Source organism: Phoenix dactylifera, chromosome 5, assembly GCF_051530095.1.
Source record: "Phoenix dactylifera cultivar Ajwa chromosome 5, Ajwa_hap1_PhDact_Kaust_v1.1, whole genome shotgun sequence".
Taxonomy (NCBI): domain Eukaryota; kingdom Viridiplantae; phylum Streptophyta; class Magnoliopsida; order Arecales; family Arecaceae; genus Phoenix; species Phoenix dactylifera.
Window position 1 is genome coordinate 326,443 of NC_143194.1, and position 23,951 is coordinate 350,393.

At 37.5% G+C, this 23,951-nt stretch overlaps 1 protein-coding gene across 10 annotated transcripts; it reads right to left on the reverse strand.

Annotated features, from left to right (window-relative positions):
- Positions 1 to 495: 495 nt before the first annotated feature.
- LOC103707774 (chromatin modification-related protein EAF1 B-like) lies at positions 496 to 23,478 on the reverse strand. Of its 10 annotated transcripts, none has more exons than XM_088721178.1 (24): positions 23,249 to 23,478; positions 22,508 to 22,691; positions 22,370 to 22,424; positions 22,182 to 22,279; positions 20,582 to 22,070; positions 20,376 to 20,495; positions 19,903 to 20,163; positions 15,135 to 15,326; positions 14,823 to 14,903; positions 13,651 to 13,711; positions 12,989 to 13,575; positions 12,814 to 12,867; positions 11,317 to 11,374; positions 11,011 to 11,207; positions 10,066 to 10,119; positions 9,889 to 9,969; positions 8,359 to 8,496; positions 8,111 to 8,227; positions 7,489 to 7,589; positions 7,111 to 7,326; positions 6,599 to 6,992; positions 4,642 to 5,653; positions 4,188 to 4,566; positions 496 to 1,160 (listed from the first exon to the last, which is right to left on the reverse strand). In XM_088721178.1, exons 2-23 carry the CDS (start codon positions 22,594 to 22,596, stop codon positions 4,259 to 4,261), a joined length of 5,763 nt encoding a protein of 1,920 aa, XP_088577304.1. In that variant the 5' UTR covers positions 22,597 to 22,691; positions 23,249 to 23,478; the 3' UTR covers positions 496 to 1,160; positions 4,188 to 4,258. The 10 variants fall into 10 exon arrangements, with proteins under 10 accessions (XP_088577304.1, XP_008790654.3, XP_088577307.1 ...); XM_008792432.5 differs by having other exon boundaries at positions 11,011 to 11,213; XM_088721181.1 differs by having other exon boundaries at positions 22,147 to 22,279; positions 23,249 to 23,463.
- Between the last annotated feature and the right edge of the window lie 473 nt (positions 23,479 to 23,951).

Below are 23,951 nucleotides of genomic sequence, written 5' to 3' on the forward strand. Positions count from 1 at the left end.
GTAGCTGCCGCGATAAATCGATGTCCTATTGATGGAGGTTCAATTGGCCTGACTACATCCATTTCCCACGCTACAAATGGCCATGATGGGACCATCCGATACAACGGGGTTGGAGGTTGATATAACAAATCGCCATAAATTTGGCACACGACCGTTTCTTGCCATGTTTAGGCAATTATCGAACACTGATAACCGTTTGAGGGCATCCAGGACCAGAGAGATGGAGCAGCTACCCCAAAAATGGAGTTCTTGACATATGTATTAAGCATATAAATTTTTCCTAATATTTGAGTCCCGATTGCACAATTCAAACGCCATGGGCAGGACCATTTTCTTAGGAGGCAGTAGGGTGAATATCCCCCACTCCAGGCTTGGACTCTCTTTTTCAAGAACGAGTCTTCTCTTTTTTTTGCCCTTTTTCAAGTAACCGTATGAGCCATCTATCAGCACAATATCATATCCTCCAGATGGTAGCTTAGAATTGAAATACGAGTATAGTAGAAAGAATAACATTTCACTCTAGAAATCCTCAATGGAAGCTATTCAAATTTTGTACATCCACAATGTGACCCAACTTCCACATAACGGATGCGGACTCAAAACAGCATGTTCAAATAGTTACAACCATTTTTGAATATTCATTTTCACTTGAAAAAAAAAAAACAAATCCATAAAAAATCTGACTTCGAAGGAAGGCTAGATTAATTGACCGAGCAAGACTCCAACCATTCTGCATCCATCTAGCAAAGCCGTCTGCATGAAGCGCCCTAAACTTTGTAGTCAAGATAGAGCTCCATTGTAGACGTAAGGATCCCAATTAGCATGGATCATACAACACTATTGGATGAGAATTTTACACACTTTTAGCAGCAAACTGTGGAAGCAGGTTCTAACTGTACAATGCTAGGCAGACATTAAAAACATGCATGTTATGGGCAAGAATATATATATTACACAGCCCAATTAGTGTTACAGTCCATCTACAGAAGCAATTTGACTTGCAAGTCCCATTCTTCATGCCAATGGAATTTGAAGCAGTTGGTGTGTGAAGCTGACTTTAGGCAAGGCAAGGTTGCAGCTATGTACCTTGAAGTGAGATGAGCTCAAGTTGGGAATCAAAGAGCACATTTTGTATTCCTCAGCTTTCATTGCCTGGAAACCTAAAAAATAATTGCACAACATAGACGGTGAAAAAGCATTACTGAATGACAAACTTACAGAAACATATTTAAAGCACTACTTCATTGAATGAGAACATTTAAATCGATTTCAGTAAAATTACTAATTGCTTTCCTCAGCTTCCGTTCAATACCTCACTTCCCTATCTCTTCAACTATTATTGGAACTTTCGCTCCATTAGCCTTGTTCCACATTCTCATCCACTTCCTTAACTCTAGTAAAGACGGTCAAGAAGAAAAGAGAGCAACAAATGATTATTTCAACTTCGAGGTTTCTTCAGTATCACTCCTGTGAAATTTCGTCTAAGTTTGATATTCATATACAAGACGAAAAAGATCAGCCCTCACATCGTTTGCTTGTGGGCAGGCATGTTAAGCAAACTTCTATTGCTGTAATAACTTGACCCTTCAGACCATCTAATAAAGTCTAAGATCTTTTAATCTCAGCCCTTGATTATACATAAACCCACTAAGACCTACAAATAGCCAGAAACAAAAGAAAAATATCGAAAACATAAAAATCCATAAGTTGCAGCTTTATGATGCATCATGGGAAGATCTTATGTCCTCATCATTCATTTTGCTGCAAAGGAACTCGCCTCGAGTTCTTTTAAGTTGATGCTGGAGCTGCTTTGATTGCTTTCTTGTATCAATAATAACTGGTCATGGATGCCCATCATAGGATGTCTGAAATTCTTTTCAATACTTACTCCAGGTATCTTCAGATCGTTTTGAAAAGAGGCGCAAACGTGTATGACTGTTGAAAAAAAAATGTGACAAATCACCTAAAGCTAATGGCATGTTGAAATATTTTGCATTTATTTGAACTTCAATAGCCTCCTTCAGAATTGTAGTTACAGACAAATCCTTACATTCTTCAGACTCACCATCATAAGCTATTTCATGATCTTCATAACTTGGACAAAAATCTCCTCGACTGAAACTTTCTTTGATCTTCAATGAGTCCAGTGATGTTTCATCTGTGGCTGTCTGATCTTCACTGACAATTTCAAAATTCAGGTAAAGTCTCTTCTTTGGCTGTCTTGATTGCATATTTATCTCAAATTTCTTTAGATGGTAGAATCACCTCCTTGATTCTTTCACTTCTTGAATCATGAATTTCTCTTTGTTATCCTTGACAACACTTTCACACAGAAAATTTATTAGACACTGAAATTGATGTTGTCTCCTCCTTCATGATGTCTTCTTCATGTGCTTCACAAAGTCCTCTGGCTGTTGACCATGTGATACTTTGCCTTTTATGCCTTGGGACTGTTGGTGGTGTGATGCTTGATGCGCACCTAACAATCCCCCAATTTGGAAATTTGGTCATCCAGTCCACTGACAATTTTGTCTTGGTCAACAAGTTATCACATGTTCCAGTGTCCTAAGACCCCTATCATTTCGATACCAGGACTGTCCTCAATGATTGTACATGCTGGGCAAGCTACGCTCTAATACCAAACTGAGGAAAGGGGGTCAATTAAGATCTTGCATATGGTTGAAATCTATATATTGCTGGAATTTCAGGATAAGAACTGAGTTTTCAATAATCAGGATAAGAACTGAGTTTTCAATATAATTGAACTAAAAAGGAAATGTTTTTGAAGAAAATTGGTAACGGATGGCTATTGTCTAATCTAGAAAATACTTGCTGGATTTTTTTGGCAACAGAGAAAGCTGAGATACATATGACATTAAACATCTATGGGGAAAAAGATGTTTTTTTGATGAAAAACAATTAGAGGAAAGGTGAAGAGAAAAAAAAATAAAAGGACAAAAAAAAGGCTAAAGAGAAGAGCATGAATAATAGGGAGCTCACTTTGGGAACTATCACACCATTTTCAAGGTTTCATACTTCTGTTGCAGAATCACATAGGAGAAAAACCGTAGGAATCATCCCTTTCTTCATTAATCAATCATCCTACTCTCTGTTTCGTCAATACTTGAGAGTCCCTTTTTATTACTGAACAAAAAACCAAATACAACTCTTCTTTAAAAATCCCAAGATTGCCCCTAATAAGGAATGGTTACTGTTCATGGTTATGGTAGCATGAACAGTGCTTTAACCACCATTGCTATTGCAACTCAAACCTTTAGACTATCTAATAAAGTCTAAGATCCTTTAATCTCGACCTTTGGTTATAAATAAACCCACCAAAACCTGAAAATAACCAGAAATAAAAGAAAATACAGAACTTAATAACTAAATGAAATCTAATAAACTCTCTAAATCGCAGTCCTATGAGGCATGATCTTGGGTCATCATCATCATGTGAACTCAGAAGCAATGTGCCCGTAAATGCATGCATGTGTATGCATGAGCATGTGCAAGTATGAATATGACATAGGTCAGCAGGTTGTATTCCACATATGCACACGTGGCTAGTGCTCAACTGGTGTTCTGATTCTGCATGTCTAAGCTAAACTCGGTCGTGCACGAATGCACATGATGTCTAAGATCAAGTACTAGGGCATAAACGATATCTAAGATCAAGTCGTAGGTGGAATCTATATCAACCTTTGAATTATAAAACAGTAGATACGTGCTCATATCTATGAGCATTCTCATGTCTACATGTAGCTGCATATAAATAGGACAAGGTCCAATGGCAGTAGGAAACAACCATGAGTCAATGTGATCAACAGTAACCAAGTGTTTCTGCCCATGAGGGCCCACGGTATACGCTGTAAGCAAGTAAAAGGCATTTTCGAATATCTGGACAATCAATGAGCATGTAAATCTCTAGGCCTTCATGTAAGGGAGCCGGAGGAGCAGGGAGTTATCAAATGAAACATATGTTGATCAAACAAGACTATTTGGCTAACCAACCACCTGGTCTGGTGTCCCTAGTTACAACACATCTGTAACAAACTCTAATTTGAATAGGTTGAACATAAAGTCACAATCATGCTCTAATGGGAGTATAGAACATTCAAACTGAAGCTGCTCAGAGGTTAGTTTAGTAATCAAAAGAAAAGTGCAAGTATGCTATAGCACCAAGTTACCTGTACACTAGTTGCACTGAGGGATGTGAGATTTGCTTCTTGATAAAAGATAGATCCAGTACTGGTCTTTATTACCCTGGTCCTGAGTTCGATGGCTGTGCATATAAAGTGCCTTGTGCTGCTTGCCGCTGTTGCTGCTGCTGAGGCTGAGGCTGCTGTTGCTGCCACTGTCCACTATTTCCATGCATCGAAACACTTCCTGAAAACTGTCTTTGCACTGATCCTTGGCTGGAAGGGGGTATTATGGTTTCAGTTCCCACTAAATTTTCTGGTGGAGAATTGGCCAAATGTGCTGTTGGACCTGGTGAGCCCACATTGTATGATGACTCTGGTTTCCACTGTGCTGCAGATGAAGCCACAGGAACAGAAGTGCCTGAATCTGTACAATAAGAAATGGATGTGGTTGGGATCATCTGATTAGCTAGAACCTGATCAGCTGAGGAGTGTATCCTACCATCAGAGTTCAACTGGCGGTTTTGTTGGAGCACCATTCTTTGAACATTCTGTTGAGATGTATTCATTTGATGCTGCTGCTGCTGCTGATGATGATGATTAGGCATAGGTGATGAAGAAGGAACAGGGGGTTGCTGGGAAGCTAACATGGTGGGACTGGGAGAACCATGGACTGAACCTTGGTTGCAAGTATCAGAGTGAGAAGGTGCCGATGTCATTTGCTTTGATGATTGGGGCAGCACACGAGAGTACATCTTTTGTTGGTTTCCAGTCTGAGGCAAAGTGGAACTCAAACCCAAGTTACCAGGAAAGAAGCCCTGGACATGCTTGTCAGAAACTTGGTTCTTGGGAGAGCTTGAAAAGCCACTGACTTGAGAAGCATCAACTGGTAAGTTCTGCTGCATCAGCATGCCCCCTCTGCCTAGACCCTTCATAAGCTTAGCTTGCGGTTGTGACTGTTGCCTTTGTTGCTGCTGTTGCTTTGGCTGTTGTTGAACCTGTTGCCGCTGTCTTTGCTTCATAACCTGATTTGGCATTCCAGAGCTTGACTGCAGATTCCGTGGCATTTGTTGCTGCTTATGCTGCACTTGGGAAGGACTTGCACTCACAGGAGAAGATGTCTGGTTCTGCTGTTGGATCTGCGAACTATTTTGAATAGGTGACATGGCATTGGATCCAGAAAAAGGGTGCTGTGCCTGAGGAATCATCCGCTGTTGAAATGGCCTTTCTTTAGCAAAGCGATAAGCATAGGCCTGCTGCTGAGGGCTTGACTGGTTTGTTCCTTGAATATGTGGATTGTGAGAATTTCCAAGTATGTGTGCCTGTTGTGGCATCTGATGAGACTGTTGGTGTTGTGGAACTGGAAATGTCTGAATCGATGGAGGAGCTGTTGTGCTAGAAAATGAGGCACTCATGCCATTGAAAGGAGTGACAACCTGACCATTCCCTTGCGAAACTTGTATCTGGAGTTCTTGAATCAACATGTGCCTATGGTCCTCCGTATTCTGACCAGGCTAAACAACCATAAAAACAACAAAAAAGTGGGTCTATCACTCATATGCAAAATTTGCTAACTTCAAATATTTTGACTCTGCCTTGACAGTTATTTTTCAACATGCTTAGCATTATGAATAGATGTCATGTGCGCATTAGCCCCAACCTTCAAAAAGTTAATGTTCAGTGACATGTTTTTGGGTCTATCATTCAGGACACTGATCATTACATATTTCTAAATTCAAATGTTGGGATTCTGCCTTCGAAATTTATTTTCCTACATGCTTAGCATTTTTGAGTCTTTGATACTAATTTTTCTACATGCTTAGAATTATGAATAGGTGTCAGGTGCATGTTAGCCCCAGTGATTATATTGCAATTGATTTAGAGAATAATGTGAAATTGTTCAAGCAATCCACGTGATAATTTATGTTTGCAAACCAAGAAAATGTCATTGCAATAAGGTCAGAAATCAAAGGGCAAGTTGAAAGAAACTGAGACAAGGACTGCTATGGCAGTTCATATCAAGCCTACAACCAAAACTTGCAAAAGGCATGTGATCCATAAAAAGGCTCTTATCATATATATTTTTGGTACGAAGTGCTTATGGCTTAAAACAGTCTTCTCTCTTTTATTTCATGCTACTCTTTTTCAATTGATTTTTTCTCTTTGAAACAATACCACCAAGAATTTCTAAGCAGACGGTAACATATTAATGTAAACAATTGGATTTTAAAATATGAAACATTAAAATGAGATCAAAGTTTGCACAGAACAAATTAGCACTCCACTTGTTACTTTTTAATTGCATTTATTTATGTTAATGCAACATAATAGTTGCATTATTTTGAATGAAGTAAATTGATACCCATGTAACTACTAATGCGAAACAGCAGACAGACTACAAATATGAATTGACATAAATATGCAAGCAATCATGCCAAAATGAGAGATTAATAGCTCACTCGAAGCATCTGCAAAGCATCGCGAGGCCTCAACATTGGGTTTCCAGAGCCAGAAACAACACTTGGATGAACATTGACATGATTTTGCATTCCATGCCCACTGTTTGGCAGCATATTTCCAGTGGAAACCATGTTTAGCATGCCTGGTGGACCCATTCCCTGGAAACTTGGTCTCGGCATGGGCATGCTTCGGTTCATCCCACACACCATCCCAATACCATTCCCACCAGATAACAAGCGAACACCACGATCGACTCCCACAGGTAAAGCCCCAGGTGCAGACATAGTAGATTGCTGAAGACTTCTACCAGAAAGCATTTGGCTATACTGCTGCATTCTCTGATCATCAACTGGCATAGAAGTTGGTCTTGACACACCATATCTCTGGGCATCCCTAGGAGAACAATATTAACAACTACCATAAGCACAAAGAGAATAAGAGAACCCTTCTAGAACAATAAAATATTGAACCGAAAAATGAAAAAATAGTTAGATCATCTAATTAAATATACCTAGGAGCCACATTTAATGGAGCAGATGGTGATGGTAAGCTGCTGCCTAAGACCATACCAGGAGATCCTTGTAACATGGTGTTCACATTTGAGGTAGAAATAGAAGCCATAGAACCCTGATGACTTGAGATTGCTAAACCACCTGTCTGAGATCCCTGATATCCAAGGGAAAGAACATCTGGGCTTGAAGCAATTGCTTCACAAAGATCAAGTGGCCTGTTTGCATATAACTAAAAAAGTTAAAAAAAAATTACTTTCAAAAAAATGAGAAAATACAAAGAAAGCACTAGCACCAAGAAAAGATTGGCAATAAAAGCCTTGGAATTGAAATTATAGATTGAGATGCATCAAGAACATAAGAAGTCAGTAATAACTTACGTTAAAATGCATCCAGTCAGGTTGCTTGAGCATACTTGAGAAAGAGCAACCATATGAGAACTGTGCATTGAAGTGATTTGTTTTGGCTCCAGATTGTCATTCTTCTCAAAACACCAAGTCATATTCACCAGCAAGCATGATGGAACACATGAGCAAAAGCAAGGAATTTAGATAAATTAAGGATATGCAGCATAGAATAAAGGAAAGAAACTCTAAACCATACAACGCTAGACATAATTCAAAGAGCATGCTGAAGATATAGACTACATATTATGATTGTTAAGCTGTCATGTCATATGTGCTCCCCAGGTTTTCACATTCAAATATGGTGAGAGCGATAACTGCAATTGGAAGGAACTGATCATTTCCTTGTAGGCATTGCAAGATACTTTCATCTCTGCAGTACAAATATATATCTCTCTCTCTCTCTCTCTCTCTCTGTGTGTGTGTGTGTGTGTGTGTGTGTGTGTTTGTAGCAGTAGAGGGAGTTGGAAGGCCAAAACTGCAACTTGCTTTTATCATTTATGGGTAACGAAAGCAAGTCGCATCTCAGCCTTTCACATGCTAGCACCCAAGTTATCATGGCAATAGAATGTTGTTCACAGTAGAACAGGAAACAGACCTGATTCCTACGGGAATGCAGCTGCTGTCCAAGCAAAATAATTTTTTCAAAATGTGCCTTTAGAGTATCCTCTTCCAGGGGTCCTTGAAGACGTTGAAACAACTGTCTGGCACTGCCCTGATGAGGAAAGTAAAATAAAGATATTGGAAGATGAGTTACAACCATTTGACCTAGTGTTAGTCGCCAAGATTTTCAAAGCCAACAGATTATGTGGTTGTCTTAAAACAAACAAATCACAAGTGCCTTGCCTTTGGTATGCCAGGTAGAGTGGATGGATAAGCTTGAGATGAGCCTGAATCTTCTGCACTATCAGCCCCATCACCAGCACTTTTGTCCATTAGAAATTTGTGGCGCTCCCTGCATTCTTTAGGCTTCCGGTAGATACACTGCGAGTGTAGAACAACATCAATACCCTGAATCCTATGCAAAGAATGGGACAACAAGCATCAAGATGGTTATGAGCTAAAGTAGAAAATATACAGCGATAATCTGTTCGCTGGAGGGGGAAGATTTGTTTGGGAGGGGGGGGGGGGGGGGGGGATATCAAGAATTACAAAACTTCCATCTAGTAAGGCTATCAATTTTTAATAAGATAATACTAAAACATAATGAAAAAGGTAAGAAGATTTATTGAAATCATGGTTCACAATCTTGATACTGGATCTCAAACCAGTACCATGCTGGTACAATATCAATATACTCCTGATAGGGGGCTCAGTTCGACGTATGGAAACTCCGTACACTCCACGTACTGAGTCTCGATTCGACATCGCTATGGTACGATGCACCTGATATGAAGCAGTACGTACAGGCACATCGAACCTTGATTGAAATAGATCCTTAAGTCCACAAATTTTAAGACAGCTCAAAGCCTCTATTCGGATCTACTCCCTGGCATCCTCACAAGCAAATTATTTCAAAACCTTCAAGCTACAAGCATCAAAATAAATCTCCCTGCCCTCAACCCAACTATATATTGCAGACCCACATGGCTTATAAAACAACGGGGTTGGCTGAAAACTGTTCATGTGTGTGCGTGTGAGAGAGAGAGAGGAGAGAGAACTGCAAGAAGTTGGTGGAGCTTGGTTTAATCAAGTGCTGTTGGATATTTTTGTTGCTTTAATTCTTAGTATTGGATGTCAGGAAATAATTAAGAATAGGTAGCATCCATGCTGTTTAAAATTAAGATCTTAGAGGAAAGACAAGGGGACAAGAAGATGGATGATCATAACTGTGAGGTGTGCTTGTGGTGCGATTAGGATCAGAGTACAAGAGTCCTTATCAAAAATCAAGGTATACAGCCATGATTAGGCCTTATACAAGTGGATGAGCACAGGTTAAGTTATCCAATCATACCCAAGCTCTATGAGTTCAAGAAATTTTCAGGGTGGGCAATGCAAGTGCATTGAGGAGCAAAGAGATTCCCTATAAATGGTAATATGGTGAAATTTTATCTTTATTTTTCTTCTTCTGGGTTTGCGTGCCTTTTTTTTTATGGAGGGAGGGGGTTTGTAAGATGGGATGTCACTCAACCCCCCTTTTGTCCATCCTTGTGCATCTGTCAAGTCAAAATACGCCCAAAACCACATCAAAATTGTAAACAAATAGTTGTGAAGGAGATACATTCCATCATTCTTAATCATGAAGAATCCTAAGTAGATAAGTAAAAGAAACCAAGTAATTGACTGCAGCTGATCGCTGGTGCTAATACAGGGAGCTGACAATGTGAATCATGCAAAATAGCACACAAGCATGGAATGAATTGTGAGTCACTTCACCTTGAACTGGAGGGTGCTGTTGATTGCATCACTTACTAGCTCCCAATTTGGACCCATATCATGAACAAGTACAACAAGTGCCTGCCATCAAAAATGAAATAACAATTTTATATCAAAAAACATGTTTCATGTGAGAGACAATTCAAATAATAGAACAGTTTGAAAAGGCCGAAAAACCTGGTCCTCAAAGTTTGACCATGGACTTCCAGATCCTGACTGCCCAGCAGCCATCTGCAGAAAGAAGATTTTGAGAGCCAGAAGTTGGTTATACATATAAATGTAATTTACATGTACAAAACACAATTAATCTTGCATCTTGTTTGAATCATGACAATCCGAAATCGTTCATTTTTTATTTTTTCTGCCCAGAATAACATAAATGCTAGTCAAACATTTGCCATTGCAGATAAATAAAAGAGATTAGAGATACAGATAATCAAATTGGATTTACAGCAGTACAAAAGAATACATAGCATAGGTAGGATTGCAAGTAAAATCTTATTGAAGAGCCTTAGACTCCCAAATCACAGTATGCTCCAAAAATATACTGCACCATAACCAAACACTTCATCTATGCTTCAAACATAAAGAAATGGAGACAGCTTAAATTTTTTTTTAAAAAAAAAAGTTTATTTTCGGAATGCAAATTGCAATTGGTAATTTCAAAAATTTCAGCCATAGTCATGGTCTTAAATCCCAATAGGATGTCCCGAAGGACATCAGGATAGGGTATCATCCTGAATGTCGGGACAAAACCGTCCCACCATTGTCCCAACATTCCGAACGGCACATCTTGGGGCAACCCCTGCCCCGAAACAGGGCGGGCCAGCGGCACGTCCGGTTCCATAGGAAAACCAGGACAGCCCCATCCCACGGGATTTAAAACCTTGGCCACAACACAACTAGCAGCATGGTAAAGACATAACTAAAGAACATGACAATTGGATCAAATTGACAATTTTCTACAATAGAATCCAGATTATCTGCAAACAAATAACTAATAATCTAAGTTTGCTATCAGTCATGAGTGACTAAATACTATGGAGGCACAATATATCCAACAACATAATAGCTTGCATGCCAATTAAAAGGGGCAAACAGACATAAGCCAAAAGTGCAAACCTTTAATGCTTTACATTTTCTTCCCCGATCTTTGTTGGCAATAATTTTAATTAGCTTATTTGTATTGGACATATTACTCATCTGGGAAGCAACTGGAGAAGGCATTGACCCAGTGACTGGGGTAAGTGCTTCTGGGGAGGTCTCTGGCAGTTGCTTCAAAAGCTTAGGTTTCTTAGCAGCATGTTGCCCATAAATAACTGCAACTTATGTATTAGAAAAAAATCAATAAAGTAACAAGAACAATTGAAGCAGAACAATTAATTTCTGATATAAATCATAAAATTATAAAAAACTAAAAGAAACTACCAGTGTTCTCATTTGACTCAAACTGGTGATTCTCCAATCTTTTTTTCAAATGGTCCTTCTGCAATCCAAAAGCATAGCATGAGTAATTAATAGAATATTATATGAAAAAAAAACATAGTAGAAGTGCAGTGAGTTGACACAGAGATTAGTACGGTGATGGGATAAGCACTATCCTTTTACTCTGCCAAATTGTCTGATAAATGCTTTGAAATTATGAAATGAATAACAGACAAGGGAAAAAAAAACACAACAGAATAAGAACTAAAAGTTATCAAGACATGAATGCCAGTTGTAAAGCAATATTAAGAGATGGTATACACACAAAAAGGCCCCCATTAAAACCTGCTCATGGAGGAACAGTAAGATCAACTTAGATGTATCTATCACTCCCTTGATCTAGCAGAATACAGCACCCATGTCTAAGCTTAGCTCGGAGAAGAATAAGTACAAGACCAAAGCAAGTGATTGGTTGAATACTGAAATCCTTAATCATAGTCACGTGAACAAAATATGCTAGAGAGACAACAAGATATAATTGCGCCAACTAAAGCAGTTAATATGATTGGTTGAAAAGTTGGGATCTACAAAGGTCTACATCAGTAAGTGAAGAACAATAACTTTAATGTAAACTAGCTAAAAACCGTAATAGCCTCCAGTAACATCTACGACATGCCTTTAGACTCAATAAACTCATGTTCTTCTGATTTACCAGGCAGGAAATGTATTAATTAGTATGCACACAATCCAAAAGAAAAATAAATACAATGATGGAAATATTAAATAAAACATATATTATAAGTATCTCCAATATTTTTTTATAATTTTATTAATCTGACAATTGACACCAACTACTTTTTCAACAATTTTATTCATCAAAATTATTTGCAGAATATGCTATTTTCTAAGGATTGCCAAACTAGCCCAAACCGCCTGATTCAGGGCATACCATACCAAACTAGTGCAAAAATGGGTCAATTTGCCTAAATGGTTGAGATTCGATGCGAACCAGCCCGAACCGCTACAAACTGACAAAAACCGCTGGGGTCTGCTCAGGCTGACTTGGTTCAAGTCGGTTCATACTATCCTGTTACCAAAAAGATAGAAGAAGGCAACTGATGCCATTCTCTTCACTTTTCCTTCAAAAGTTTTGAGGGAAGGGTGGGTTTTGTGAGGAAAAATAAGGGTAGAAGACTAATAAATTGAACTTGGAATTCTCATAGAACTACTGAATATATCACTTCATGTTTAAACTCCAATCTTTTAAATTCTGTATAACTTAATATGCTAAACTTATTACAGTTTTTTAAGTCCACACAATTATCAAATTAAGATAAATCATAAAAAACAAAAAAAAATACAAATTATCTAATTTTATACCTAATGAACATGATTCAGTCGCAAGGTTTTCTAGTTTTATTTATGTTAACTCCAGAGTTTCAAAGCTAGTTAAACCAGACTAACTCCCAAATTAAACGAATAAAACAAGTGAAAATTCACCTGCTCATGTTGAACTGTGGAATCAACTTGCAGCCGCTGCTCATACAACGAACCCTGCAATATTACAGAACTTCACTAATCTAGCAAGAAAGTAATAGCAAAAAACTGTTGCTTTTTTTTTTTGTGTGTGTGTGTGTGGTTGGTGGGGGGGTGACGGCGTTGGTGGGGGCTTTACCTTTCCTGAAACAATTAAAACATTAGAGTCGGTCAAATTCAATGAGTTCTTGTAACGCAGATGCTTAGGCTTCTTCTTCTTTCTAGATTTTGTTGTTGATATTTCATTTCCATCATATGGTAACTGCCTCCTAAAGTCCACTGTAGATTCAATTTCCATGTTTTTCCGGGGCAGGGATCCACCATGCAGGGAACTCTGGTCATCTTGGAAAGAATTTGTGTCTCCACTTGAAACATCTGTTTTACTAGTTACTTGTAGACTCTCAGTAACTCCGGCACTAAAAGGACTCACAACCCGTTGCCGAGCAGCTGAGCGTACACGCTTTGTCGGAATTGATCCAACATTAAGGGTACTTGATGGTCTTTTTCCAAATGACAAAGATTGATTTCCTGACTTGCTTTCCAAGCAAGGCTCATAAGACAAGTCAGTACCAACTTCATATGATCTTGGAGCACATGACTTCTGTTGCATGTTTTTTCTCCTTTTATGAGTAAATTTTGATGACAAACCACCTTCAAATGCTCCAGACAAATAATATGTGCCTGTTTCACCTTCATCCTCTTCATATGCATTCTCACGAGATCCATCTACATCCACATACATTGTGTTAGAATGTTGGTGTATTCAAACAAAAGTAATGATTAACCGTATATATCTAATACCTGCCACAGAATCACACATGGACGCCTCACAATCCTCTTGATGGATGGTGTTGCCCATTTTCTGCAAGTAGTTAAAATAAATATCTAGTGCTAGAAAAGTAGTTGACTGGCAACCCTAAACTTTAAGAATTTGCTAGTGATATTACTAGCAAAAGAAAATGTCAAGATATCACAATGTGGACAAGTCTTCTTCAAAAATGTCGCATCCGTAAAGTATGATTGCCTTTACAAAATGTAAACCAATAAAAAGTACCAAATGTTTATCACATTTATGTAAGATATCTCTGTATATTGCCTCTTCATGAACCATAACCCACATTATCACAAGGTAAGGCAAAGTTTCAAGGCCTTACAAAAGTGATTGGATTCATGTATCCAACATTAAAATATTCTCAATTGGTTTAAATGTCTAAGCTGACATAACGCAACTTTGATGAGTTAGAAAAGTGGATAGAACGACACAGTAGTTTATTGTAAACCCATATGAAGCAAGGATGACACCAATTGTTTAGAGAGATGGACATATTTTTATTTTTTGCCTGCATAGTCACTTCAAATAATGTTTCAATTTTTAAGTATTCATGAATCTTAATCAACTAAATGATTATCTGAAATATTTCTAAATTATCTTTAGTTCACACATACTATGAATTTTTCATGAAGTATTTATCAATTACTCATGGATTGCTAATTAATGAAGTCATATACATTTGCTGCTGTTGACGACCATGCCTTAATTGTTCTGCATCTAAAAAAATACACGCGTATATATACATTTACATGCATGATATAATTTATACATGGATATGTATAATAACAATGTATATTAAATGCATAGTATGAATGTGTGTGTGTGAGAGAGAGAGAGGGCTATAGGGAGTGGGCTGAGACATGGATTCTGATGCAGAAGTCTCCCATTTTAAGAATCACTGCCCCTATTTTTACTAGAATATTTGCCTTTCATACAATTTAGAACTGCCTCTTATTTCTGCTATTGCATTAGTTACATAGAGAAATAAGCATGTAGTCGCATAGCCTTGTTTTCAAGATCCTTTTTTTCCTTTTGAATCATTGGCAGAGTTTATTTTTTCATTGCAGATTAAAATGTCCCCCCCACCACTCACTTTCTGAATGCACCCAGAAATAAAAGAAAAGAAAAAACTTCCTTTTACCTTATAATGCACCCATTCAGACTCAACAGATTCTCTGTAGGCCTGCATTGCACCAGGAGGTACCGTATAGAAGAGACTCTCCTGAAGAGGAAAAGGAACCCGTTGTTGATATGACAAACAGGAAACAACATTTGAACCAACATGTGCTGAAGCAAGATAGTTTATATCAACAAGTTGTCTTGCTCTTCTAAATAAAATGTAACACGAACACTATGCATATGCAGGTATACTGCTGAGCAACAGTTTCCAACCGTAAAACATGACTAATAGAAAAAATTTATTAAATATAAGAGAAAAGGATCTAGTCCATACTTCAGAATGTTGATCTTCCCAGGACATTTCTAAAATGCCAGTATCACACAGCCTGTCAGGAGTAGTTGGTGCTTCAGCCAAGACAGGATAACTCGATATGTTACTATTATACTTCAAAAACCTAACTGCATAATCCTTAATAGCAAGTCGGGGAATGTGCCCAGATCTTTCTGCTTCAATATATGTGCTACCCTACACAAAACCACAGGTCAGCCATTTAAATATTGCTTAGAATCTTAGATGCTGGATCATTTCAAAACAGCATATAGAAAGCAATTATTATATCAAAAAACAGATGAATAATAACACGTATTGATATTGAAATGTGTAACACTACAAGAGAGTAAACAAACCTAGGTATCTCAAAAAATGAAATCCTATTATACAGCTTAAAAATTTAGGCCTCGAAGACTTAAATACAAACTTTCTGCTGACACAGAATCATTGACAAAAATTCCTTACCAATTACAGACTCCAAACACTAGCTCATGTAGTCAAGAAATAATACAGCACACAGGGAGATACTGCTGCAGCTGCTGCTTCTTTCTTTGGCTAAGTGGGAGGAGATAGTGCCACAAAATTTGTATTATGCCTACAGTAAATTCCTCTTTAATTTTCAACCTTAGTTGTATCTCTTGTCCATAATTTTTAATTGCAGTCTCATCTCCATTTTTCATCAAAATTGGTTTATTATCATTCTGCTGCCTTTTAATTTTCCTTTTTAATGTTTAGGCTTTTTTTTCATTAATCCAATTCAGCAAGGAATCTTTATAGTTCCTAATTGATCAGCACTATATCATCTGCAAACATGCACCACAGTATTTTTTCTTAAATGTTAGAAAATAAGTCTACAATTAGCATACAAAGATCTGGGCTTCGTGCTGCTTTGTGGTGGGAATCACTGTTATTTAAAATATGATCAAACCATAGCTAGTCCTAACATTTGTCACTGCTTTAGCACACACATGCACTCAGCAACTTAATGTATCAATCATGCATGCCCTTCCTTCTTAAGGCCCACCAAACTACACTTCTTTGTACCTTATCACAATCAAATAAAGGTCATATATGGACTTTCCCTTTTTCTCCACATTCACTGTACAATTGCCCGAGTAAGAAGACAGCCTCCATGGTCAACCTTTCTAGAATAAAATCAATGTGATATAGTGTACAAAAATTTCATAAAACGAAGATCAGGAAAGGCTACAGGTTAACAGTTATGATATCGCAAGTAACATTTACATATTTAACTTGGTATACATGAATGCACATGATGCTCCGTTCTAGTTTATAAATGATTAAGATTTGATACATGGATCTTATGGATATTTTTTTTTCATAATGGTAAATAAGAAAATATATGTGCATTTGATAAATGAATTCCAGGAATTGGCATACACTTATCAAATGCCAAGTATCAACATCGCCCACTATCAACAATCACACAAACCTGTAGAAACACCCACAAGTTGCATTTGCCCTAGCTAAGAATAGCTTGGAGTTACGAAAAAATTGATATTGGATTGAAAAGCAACAATAAATTAATACAATTGATGGTACACCATCAGTCAAGCGAGACAAGGTTGACCTTAATGACCACAAACCAATTTAAGAAGGAGAAATGTCAGAAAGTGCGTGCATATTTGTTAGTAGGTATTTAGGGCGAATTTGCTACCCAAGGCAATATATTTCAGCTGATAACTTACTCTCATGAACAATTATGATATATCATCATTACCGAATATAATTTTTCATGTCCTTAATGGAAGTAACCATATCAAACATTCCCAACTATCCAGCACAATGATACTTTCCCCCATGTTTTATAATTTACTAGGTTGTACACACAGTCATCTAAATATACTTAGGCCCTGTTTGGGGGAGCTGTTGGCAGTAGAGCTGTTGGAAGTAGAGCTGTTGGAAGTAGAGCTGTCTGAAGTAGAGCTGTTATAAAAAGCTGTTTGTTGTTTGGTAACTACATTCGTAAAGTGCTGTGGTACTTTATTTTGTGTTTAGTAAACAAACTAAGAAAGTACTTTTGTATGACAAAATTACCATAAAGGACATTGCATAGTATTATACAACAGAACATAATAAAACATAACATAAATTAATACATAAATATACGATATAGTATAATATTATTGTAATATAAAATAATATTATGTTAATATAGCATAATAGTAATATAATTATTAGAGTAAATTAATATTTGGTAATATAACATAATATTAAATTATTTAACATAACATATTAATGTATTATGATATAATGTAATATATATTATATTTATAGTATAATACAATAATAAAAGTATAAAATATTATAATTATTAGTATAAATTAATTTCTCATAATATAACATAATATTAAATTATTTAAAATAACATATTAATGTATTATAATGTAATGTAATATAATACAATATTTATAGTATAATACAATAATAAAGGTATAAAATATTATAATTATTATTATAAATTAATTTTTCATAATATAACATAATATTAAATTATTTAAAATAACATATTAATGTATTATAATGTAATGTAATATAATATAATATTTATAGTATAATACAATAATAAAGGTATAAAATATTATAATTATTAGTATAAATTAATTTTTCATAATATAACATAATATTAAATTATTTAACATAACATATTAATGTATTATGATATAATATAATATGATATTATATTTATAGTATAATAAAAAATAAAGGTACAAAATATTATAATTATTAGTATAAAATAATTTTCCATAATAATTTCCCATAATTTCCCATAAAATAATTTTTCGCGGTCCAGGGGCACTTCTTCATGGTCCACGCTCGAGGAGGACCTCAGCGTGGGCCGCGAGGTTGATGATAAAGAAAAATAATAGATTAATTTTGGAAGGTATGGAAAATGATTAAAAAATTTTTCTTCTAAAATGTGGTTCAAGAGATACATACAAAAATTGAAAAGAAAAATATCTTTTCTTACAGAAGGGAGTCTGACGGCTAGGATTCTTGGCTCCAGCAGATTTTTAGGTTTATAAAGAGACAAACTATATAATTATGTTATTTTAATATGGGCATTTTTGTCAAAAATACAGTTTTCCGAAAAAGCTGAAACAGCTTCCTCCCAAAAGCTCCAAATTGCAGCTTCCTCCCAAAAGCTGTTTTCAGCTTCCCGCAAAAGCTGAAACAGCTTTTTGAAAAATTTACCAAACACAGTTTTTCATCTAAAAGTACTTTTGGAGGGCCATAAAGTGCTTTTTGGCCCTCCAAAAGCTCCCCCAAACAGGGCCTTAAACATGTAATTTTATGTTGGCCATAGCACAAGTTTATCATTAAGAAAATTCTCCATCCAGGCATTTCCCAAGAGTTTGTCCTCCCTGGATTTAGCTAATGCTTGAACAAAACAAACTAATGACATCTCCTTTTCTTGAGATTTGGAGGTTGTGTGGTAACATGCCCAAAGGAAGAGATAAAATGTTGCCTCATTTCATAAAGAAAGACCATTTGCAACCAAACTAGTCTGACCCACTAAAGAAAAGTAAACAAAAGAAATAAAGCCCTTCAGTCTAAACTCCAACTTATTGAAGTTCTGAACATAACCAAAAGAATAACAGTTATGCTCAGCAGGATCCGCCCATTTGCTAGAGAATTAGAAACTCAATCTGATCAGCACAATGCAGCAACCAAGGGGTTCGTAACAGTCATGTTGCAGTAGGCACCCAGAAAGAACATCAAAACTGGAGCAGAGAATCTAATACATAGATACAACTAATCTTACTCCTCGGTTTAGAAAATTTTAGTGAAGTAATCTGAGTCAAACAAGAATTTTCCTTCATTACTTAGGCATAAAAAATTAAAATCTAAAAAGAACCTAATAATTAGTTGAACAACATCAACACAATTAGTAATAGATAATCCTGATAAAAAAACAGAAATCTCCAACAGGTTCTTTCTACTTTTTGAACATGCCGCACAATAATTAAGTCAGTGTTCTGAAAATATTTGATATTGCAAGCCTTGTTGGACATACGCATAACAAACTGACATTTGGAAGAGTGAAATCATACTTGACCTCCATAAAGCAAGATACATTTCAACCATCCAAGATGCATAATTTAAAATTTACCATATCATTAATTTAACAGCAAAATTATTGCTCACCAAGGCATATGGGTCAAAGTAGCAGGAGTTATAGAGCACCAAATAGAAACAGGTAAAAATATAGCTATTCATATGAGAACAAAACCATAAAATTCTATTATTCTGTACATGGTATATCACCACGTTAGTAGAATTCAGGGATTCAAGAGTCAAGAAAGCCTAATAGCAGATGGTTCGCTGTCCCGGGCGTCCATACCATACCGATACCAAATTGAGACTCAGTATGAGAGGTGTACTGAGTCTCCATATGCCAACCCGACCCCCATACCGGGCACACTGACACTGTACAAGCATGGTACAGTACGGGATTCGATACCGAGACCGCAAACCTTGCTACAGCCCAAACCCATCAAAAGATATAGAACATGTCAGAGACTTGCTCGGATCAACTTCTAGAAGAAGACATTCACCTTGATGATAAGGATGAAACATTTACATCTAATTACACAAACAAAGCATCCGCCAGACTATAATGAAAAGCTGAAAAGTAAAAGCAACCAATAGGACACATCTAACTATTAGTCTGATAATACTAAGAGGCACCACATGTTATAACAGAAATGACCAAGGCAGTCAAATTGTTCAACAATAAATCCACAACCTGGTGTTTTTCAGCTTTAGCCCCATCAATCTTCCACGATCCAAGCATATCTGAATTGCACTCTCCATCAATGGTATCAGGTGTCTCACCACTAGTTCGCAAAGTGTCAGCTGAACGCCAAAAATGGAAGACAGCCTTTGCTAGAGTTCTAGCCACATTTTTCTGCTTATGCCACATGTTCACCTGTTGAAACTTTGGTCGACCACAAGAAGCAATCCAATGGCATACTTGAGCTGCAGCAGTTGTCTTCCACAGGCGCTCCTATTTAAATATGATGAAAGCAATTTTAATAAATTAACAACATTAGGTGACACTGGTCAAAGTAAAACCTATTTTCCTTTACAGTAAGCAAGAGCGAAAATAGGATAACTAATATTAAAATTGATTTGCTTGGCAAACAATATCTGAATCAAATATTGTAGATGTGCATTTACACACAGAATGCATCAAAAGTCTATTCAAGAAAAACACACCTGCATGAAATCATTTGCCATCCATGCCATCTCCTCAAGAACAAAATCCCAATGACATTTCTGTCGCTTTTCTGAAAATATGTTGCACAAAGACAACTCATCGGCTCTCTTAAGTTTTGCCTGATAAGCAAAATTGTTATGATATTGTTAAAAGGTAAGCCCAGTTCTTAGCAAATAAGTAAAATTCATAGAACCATCTAACAAACCTCTATTATTCGAGCCTCTTTCAGAACAGCATCTTCCTGTGCCTTCTTCGCCAACTTCAAGTGATTTGCAGCATAGTTCTGAACCTCAGAGGTAGAAGTGGAATTCCTCTTTTCGTGGGCAGTGATTGCAGGTTCACAAGTGGAGGAAACAACTGTCCTTGCATCTATACCAGACTTGTCAATGGAATTGGAATCTCCTAAAGCCTTATCCAGCTTCCTATCTGGTATATCACCATTTAGTATCATAGACTGGACATCAGTAAAAGGACTCACTTCACCCGGTGCGTCGGCACTACCATCACAGACTTCCACCTCATCTTTAATATGAATAACCGAGTTGCCGGGGTTTGGCTGAACAGATCTGGATTCATCGTTACCACTAATGGGCGTATCAACGGCTATCAACTGATTGTTCTCCTTTAAATCCTTGTTCTCAAGCCTGGATGAGGCCTCTTCAAACATTGAATGGCCTTTGGAGTCTCCATGTGAACTGCCATCAATCTTCCCCAGCATCAAATGCTGGTCACCATCTGCATTTCCAACACTTGTACTAGTCATGTTGACAGAAAGGGGATCTGTTTTTATGTTACTCGTACTTAAGGCTTCAGGAACAGAGTCAGCGACACAAGTTTTTGTATTCAGATCATGCACTTCGGTTGTATTTTTATCTGGAGCATTAAAGCCATTCACCTTTTCAGCATTACTGGTATCTTTAATAACCTCAGTAGACTCATGAAGAGTGGGAAGAAAACCAACAGAAAGAGCTTCATCTTTTCCAGAGACGTCAGATGAACGAGATGTGGTACCGTTGGTAACTCTGTCAGCAATTACATGAGAATGCTCATGAGTGTGGTCATTATCCTGCAAGTTTTCAGAAGATTTCACTTCCACTGCTCCTTCTGGCACTACATCTTTTATCATATCAGTGCATGTGTGATGAGTTTGCACTGTATCCAGCTCCATATCCACATGATCATCAGAAGCAATATTCTTTGATACAACATTAACATTTGGGCTTGCTGGTTTTGAGTTGGAAATGGAAGAAATAGCATGGTCCTCCACTTGTGCTTCCCATATTGAACCCTTTGCATTTCTGGGACTGGGTCGGGCAGAAGGTATAGCTAAAGATCTATTACCATGACGCAGAGTGAAATCAGTTGAACCTACATTGCCACTATCACGACTTGTTCTGGACCTATTCCGTCGGGCATATGCTTGACTTTTAACCCCCGGACGAAAAATAACAGAGTCCTCTGATTCTTTTGCAGAACAATCAATCTGGGAAGCTTGTTCCAGTGGAGTTATATTACCACTTTTACCACTATGCTTAAAGTTTCTTTCTCCACCAAGATTACTGTTTTCTCCATCCAGAAGCAAAAGATTGTCAGCAATGTTAGGTTCACGACTCAAAGAACCTCCAGGTCTGTCACTGCTTTCAACAGAATCTCCATGGGGTGAGGCAGCTAATGCAAAGCTACCTCTTGCTTCACTGTAGTGCAAAAACGGGAAAAAAAAAGATCAATATCAACAATTCCAGATCTAAGGAAGCTATATTGGTTACATACATTTATCTCATGATAATTTGATGTAGTATATAAACCTGATCACATATTGCTCAGCCAGTTGATCTGTGAGGGAAGTAGACTGTACACTGATTGATGCTGCATGAGCAAATTTAAAATCCAGAGGATTTCCCCCCTACAAAAATTACAATAATTATCATATAAATCTATAAAAAGAAAATAATTTTATAAACCAGAAAGTCAAAGAATAACCACGGGGAAATACCTTTTCGAGAAAATCTAATTCCCTCCTCCGTTCTTCACGTACATCGCATTCCTGCCTGTAATTCATACATTAAGAAATTTAGCTGTCTGCGTTAGAGAATTGCAGCAGATAAATAAGACACATATTGCTTCGACGTACTGCAGCTCTGCCTGTGCCTTCTCGATTGCTGCACGACGAGGTGAAGTTTTGGTGTCTGCACCAACTCCACAATCGACAATGCCTCCCATCGAATCAATAGTAGCATTTACCAAGAGAGAAGGTGCCAGCTATGCCCATTCATCTATGGGCTTCCTACTTTCCGACATGCAAATAGAGCAACATCCTGTCTCATGGATTCATAATAAGCAGGAGGGGAAAAATTAATCAGACAAACGATAATTGCAAGATAAGCAAAGCCAGAACAAGTTGCTAAATGCATGAACAGAAAGTATAAAGACAAACTGCAGGAGGGTGCAAACCTACGAGCAGGCTTGAGATCTTAAAATTCAAAAAATTGCCGGTCATAAACCAGAAGGTTCTCGAGCGACAGAGCCTTTCGGGCTTTTTTCACTAGGGCAGAATTAGATAATTCTGACACAGTTCACTAAGATCGAACTAAAATCGAGGGGATTAGGGGCTGAAGAAGATGTCGGTCTTCCAAATCTAGGGTTAGGGTTAGGGTTAGGGTTAGGGCTTGGAGGAGAGGTCAAAGGTCAGCATCTAGGGTTAAGGCCAAGGCTTGAAGGAGGAATGGGAGATGATATCCGCGCAGCTAATTTCAACAGCGTTAGGGCTCAAGGAACGAGGAGGAGAGACGAGGTGCAGGGAAGACCAGAGCGTGGGAGAGAAAAGCGAGGGGCGACGAAAGGGAGAAGAAGGAATTTGACATGAGATGCTCACATTGGAGACGTAGGTCCGGAGATCCAAGCCCGGGATTGTGAACGGAGCGCCTGGGTGAGACAGGACAACCGACGGCGAGGAGGTCCGTCCGCCACGGGCGATTCGGCCACCGGGAAGGAGAGGGGAGGGAAGGGCGGATTAGTCGGGGAGGTGGGGTGGAGTCGGGAGAGAAGACGAGCGTGCGTCAGGCGGGTTACTCGAGTCCCACTCAGGTTGGGCAGGGCTGGGCTGGGCTGGGCTGTTATGTAGAAAGTCTTATTTTATTAAAAAATTAAAAATATATAAATATAAATTTTAAAAATAGATTTTTATGATAATTTTATTATTTATTTTTATGCGAATTTTTATTAAAATTTTGTGTTGTCTGTATAAATCTATTGCTATGTAATTGAGAATATAGTTTGTATTATTGACATTTGAAAATATTGAATTACTCTATCCTTTTGCCTCATCCTCCTCCTCCTTCTTCTTCTTCACTTTCCTCCTCTTCATCTTCTTTCTCCTTCTTCTTCTTCTATTTTATATCAATTTAGTATGAGAGCATCTCATTCTACTTGCCTTTCAAGCATGTCCCACATTAGTTGGTATCAGAGTAAACTTCGATCCACCACCATTGTCATGGCTTCCCCATTGCACCATCACCGCCATTACAATTCCATGCTCTATTAGCATCACCTCGAGATTCACACCTATCCACCAATAG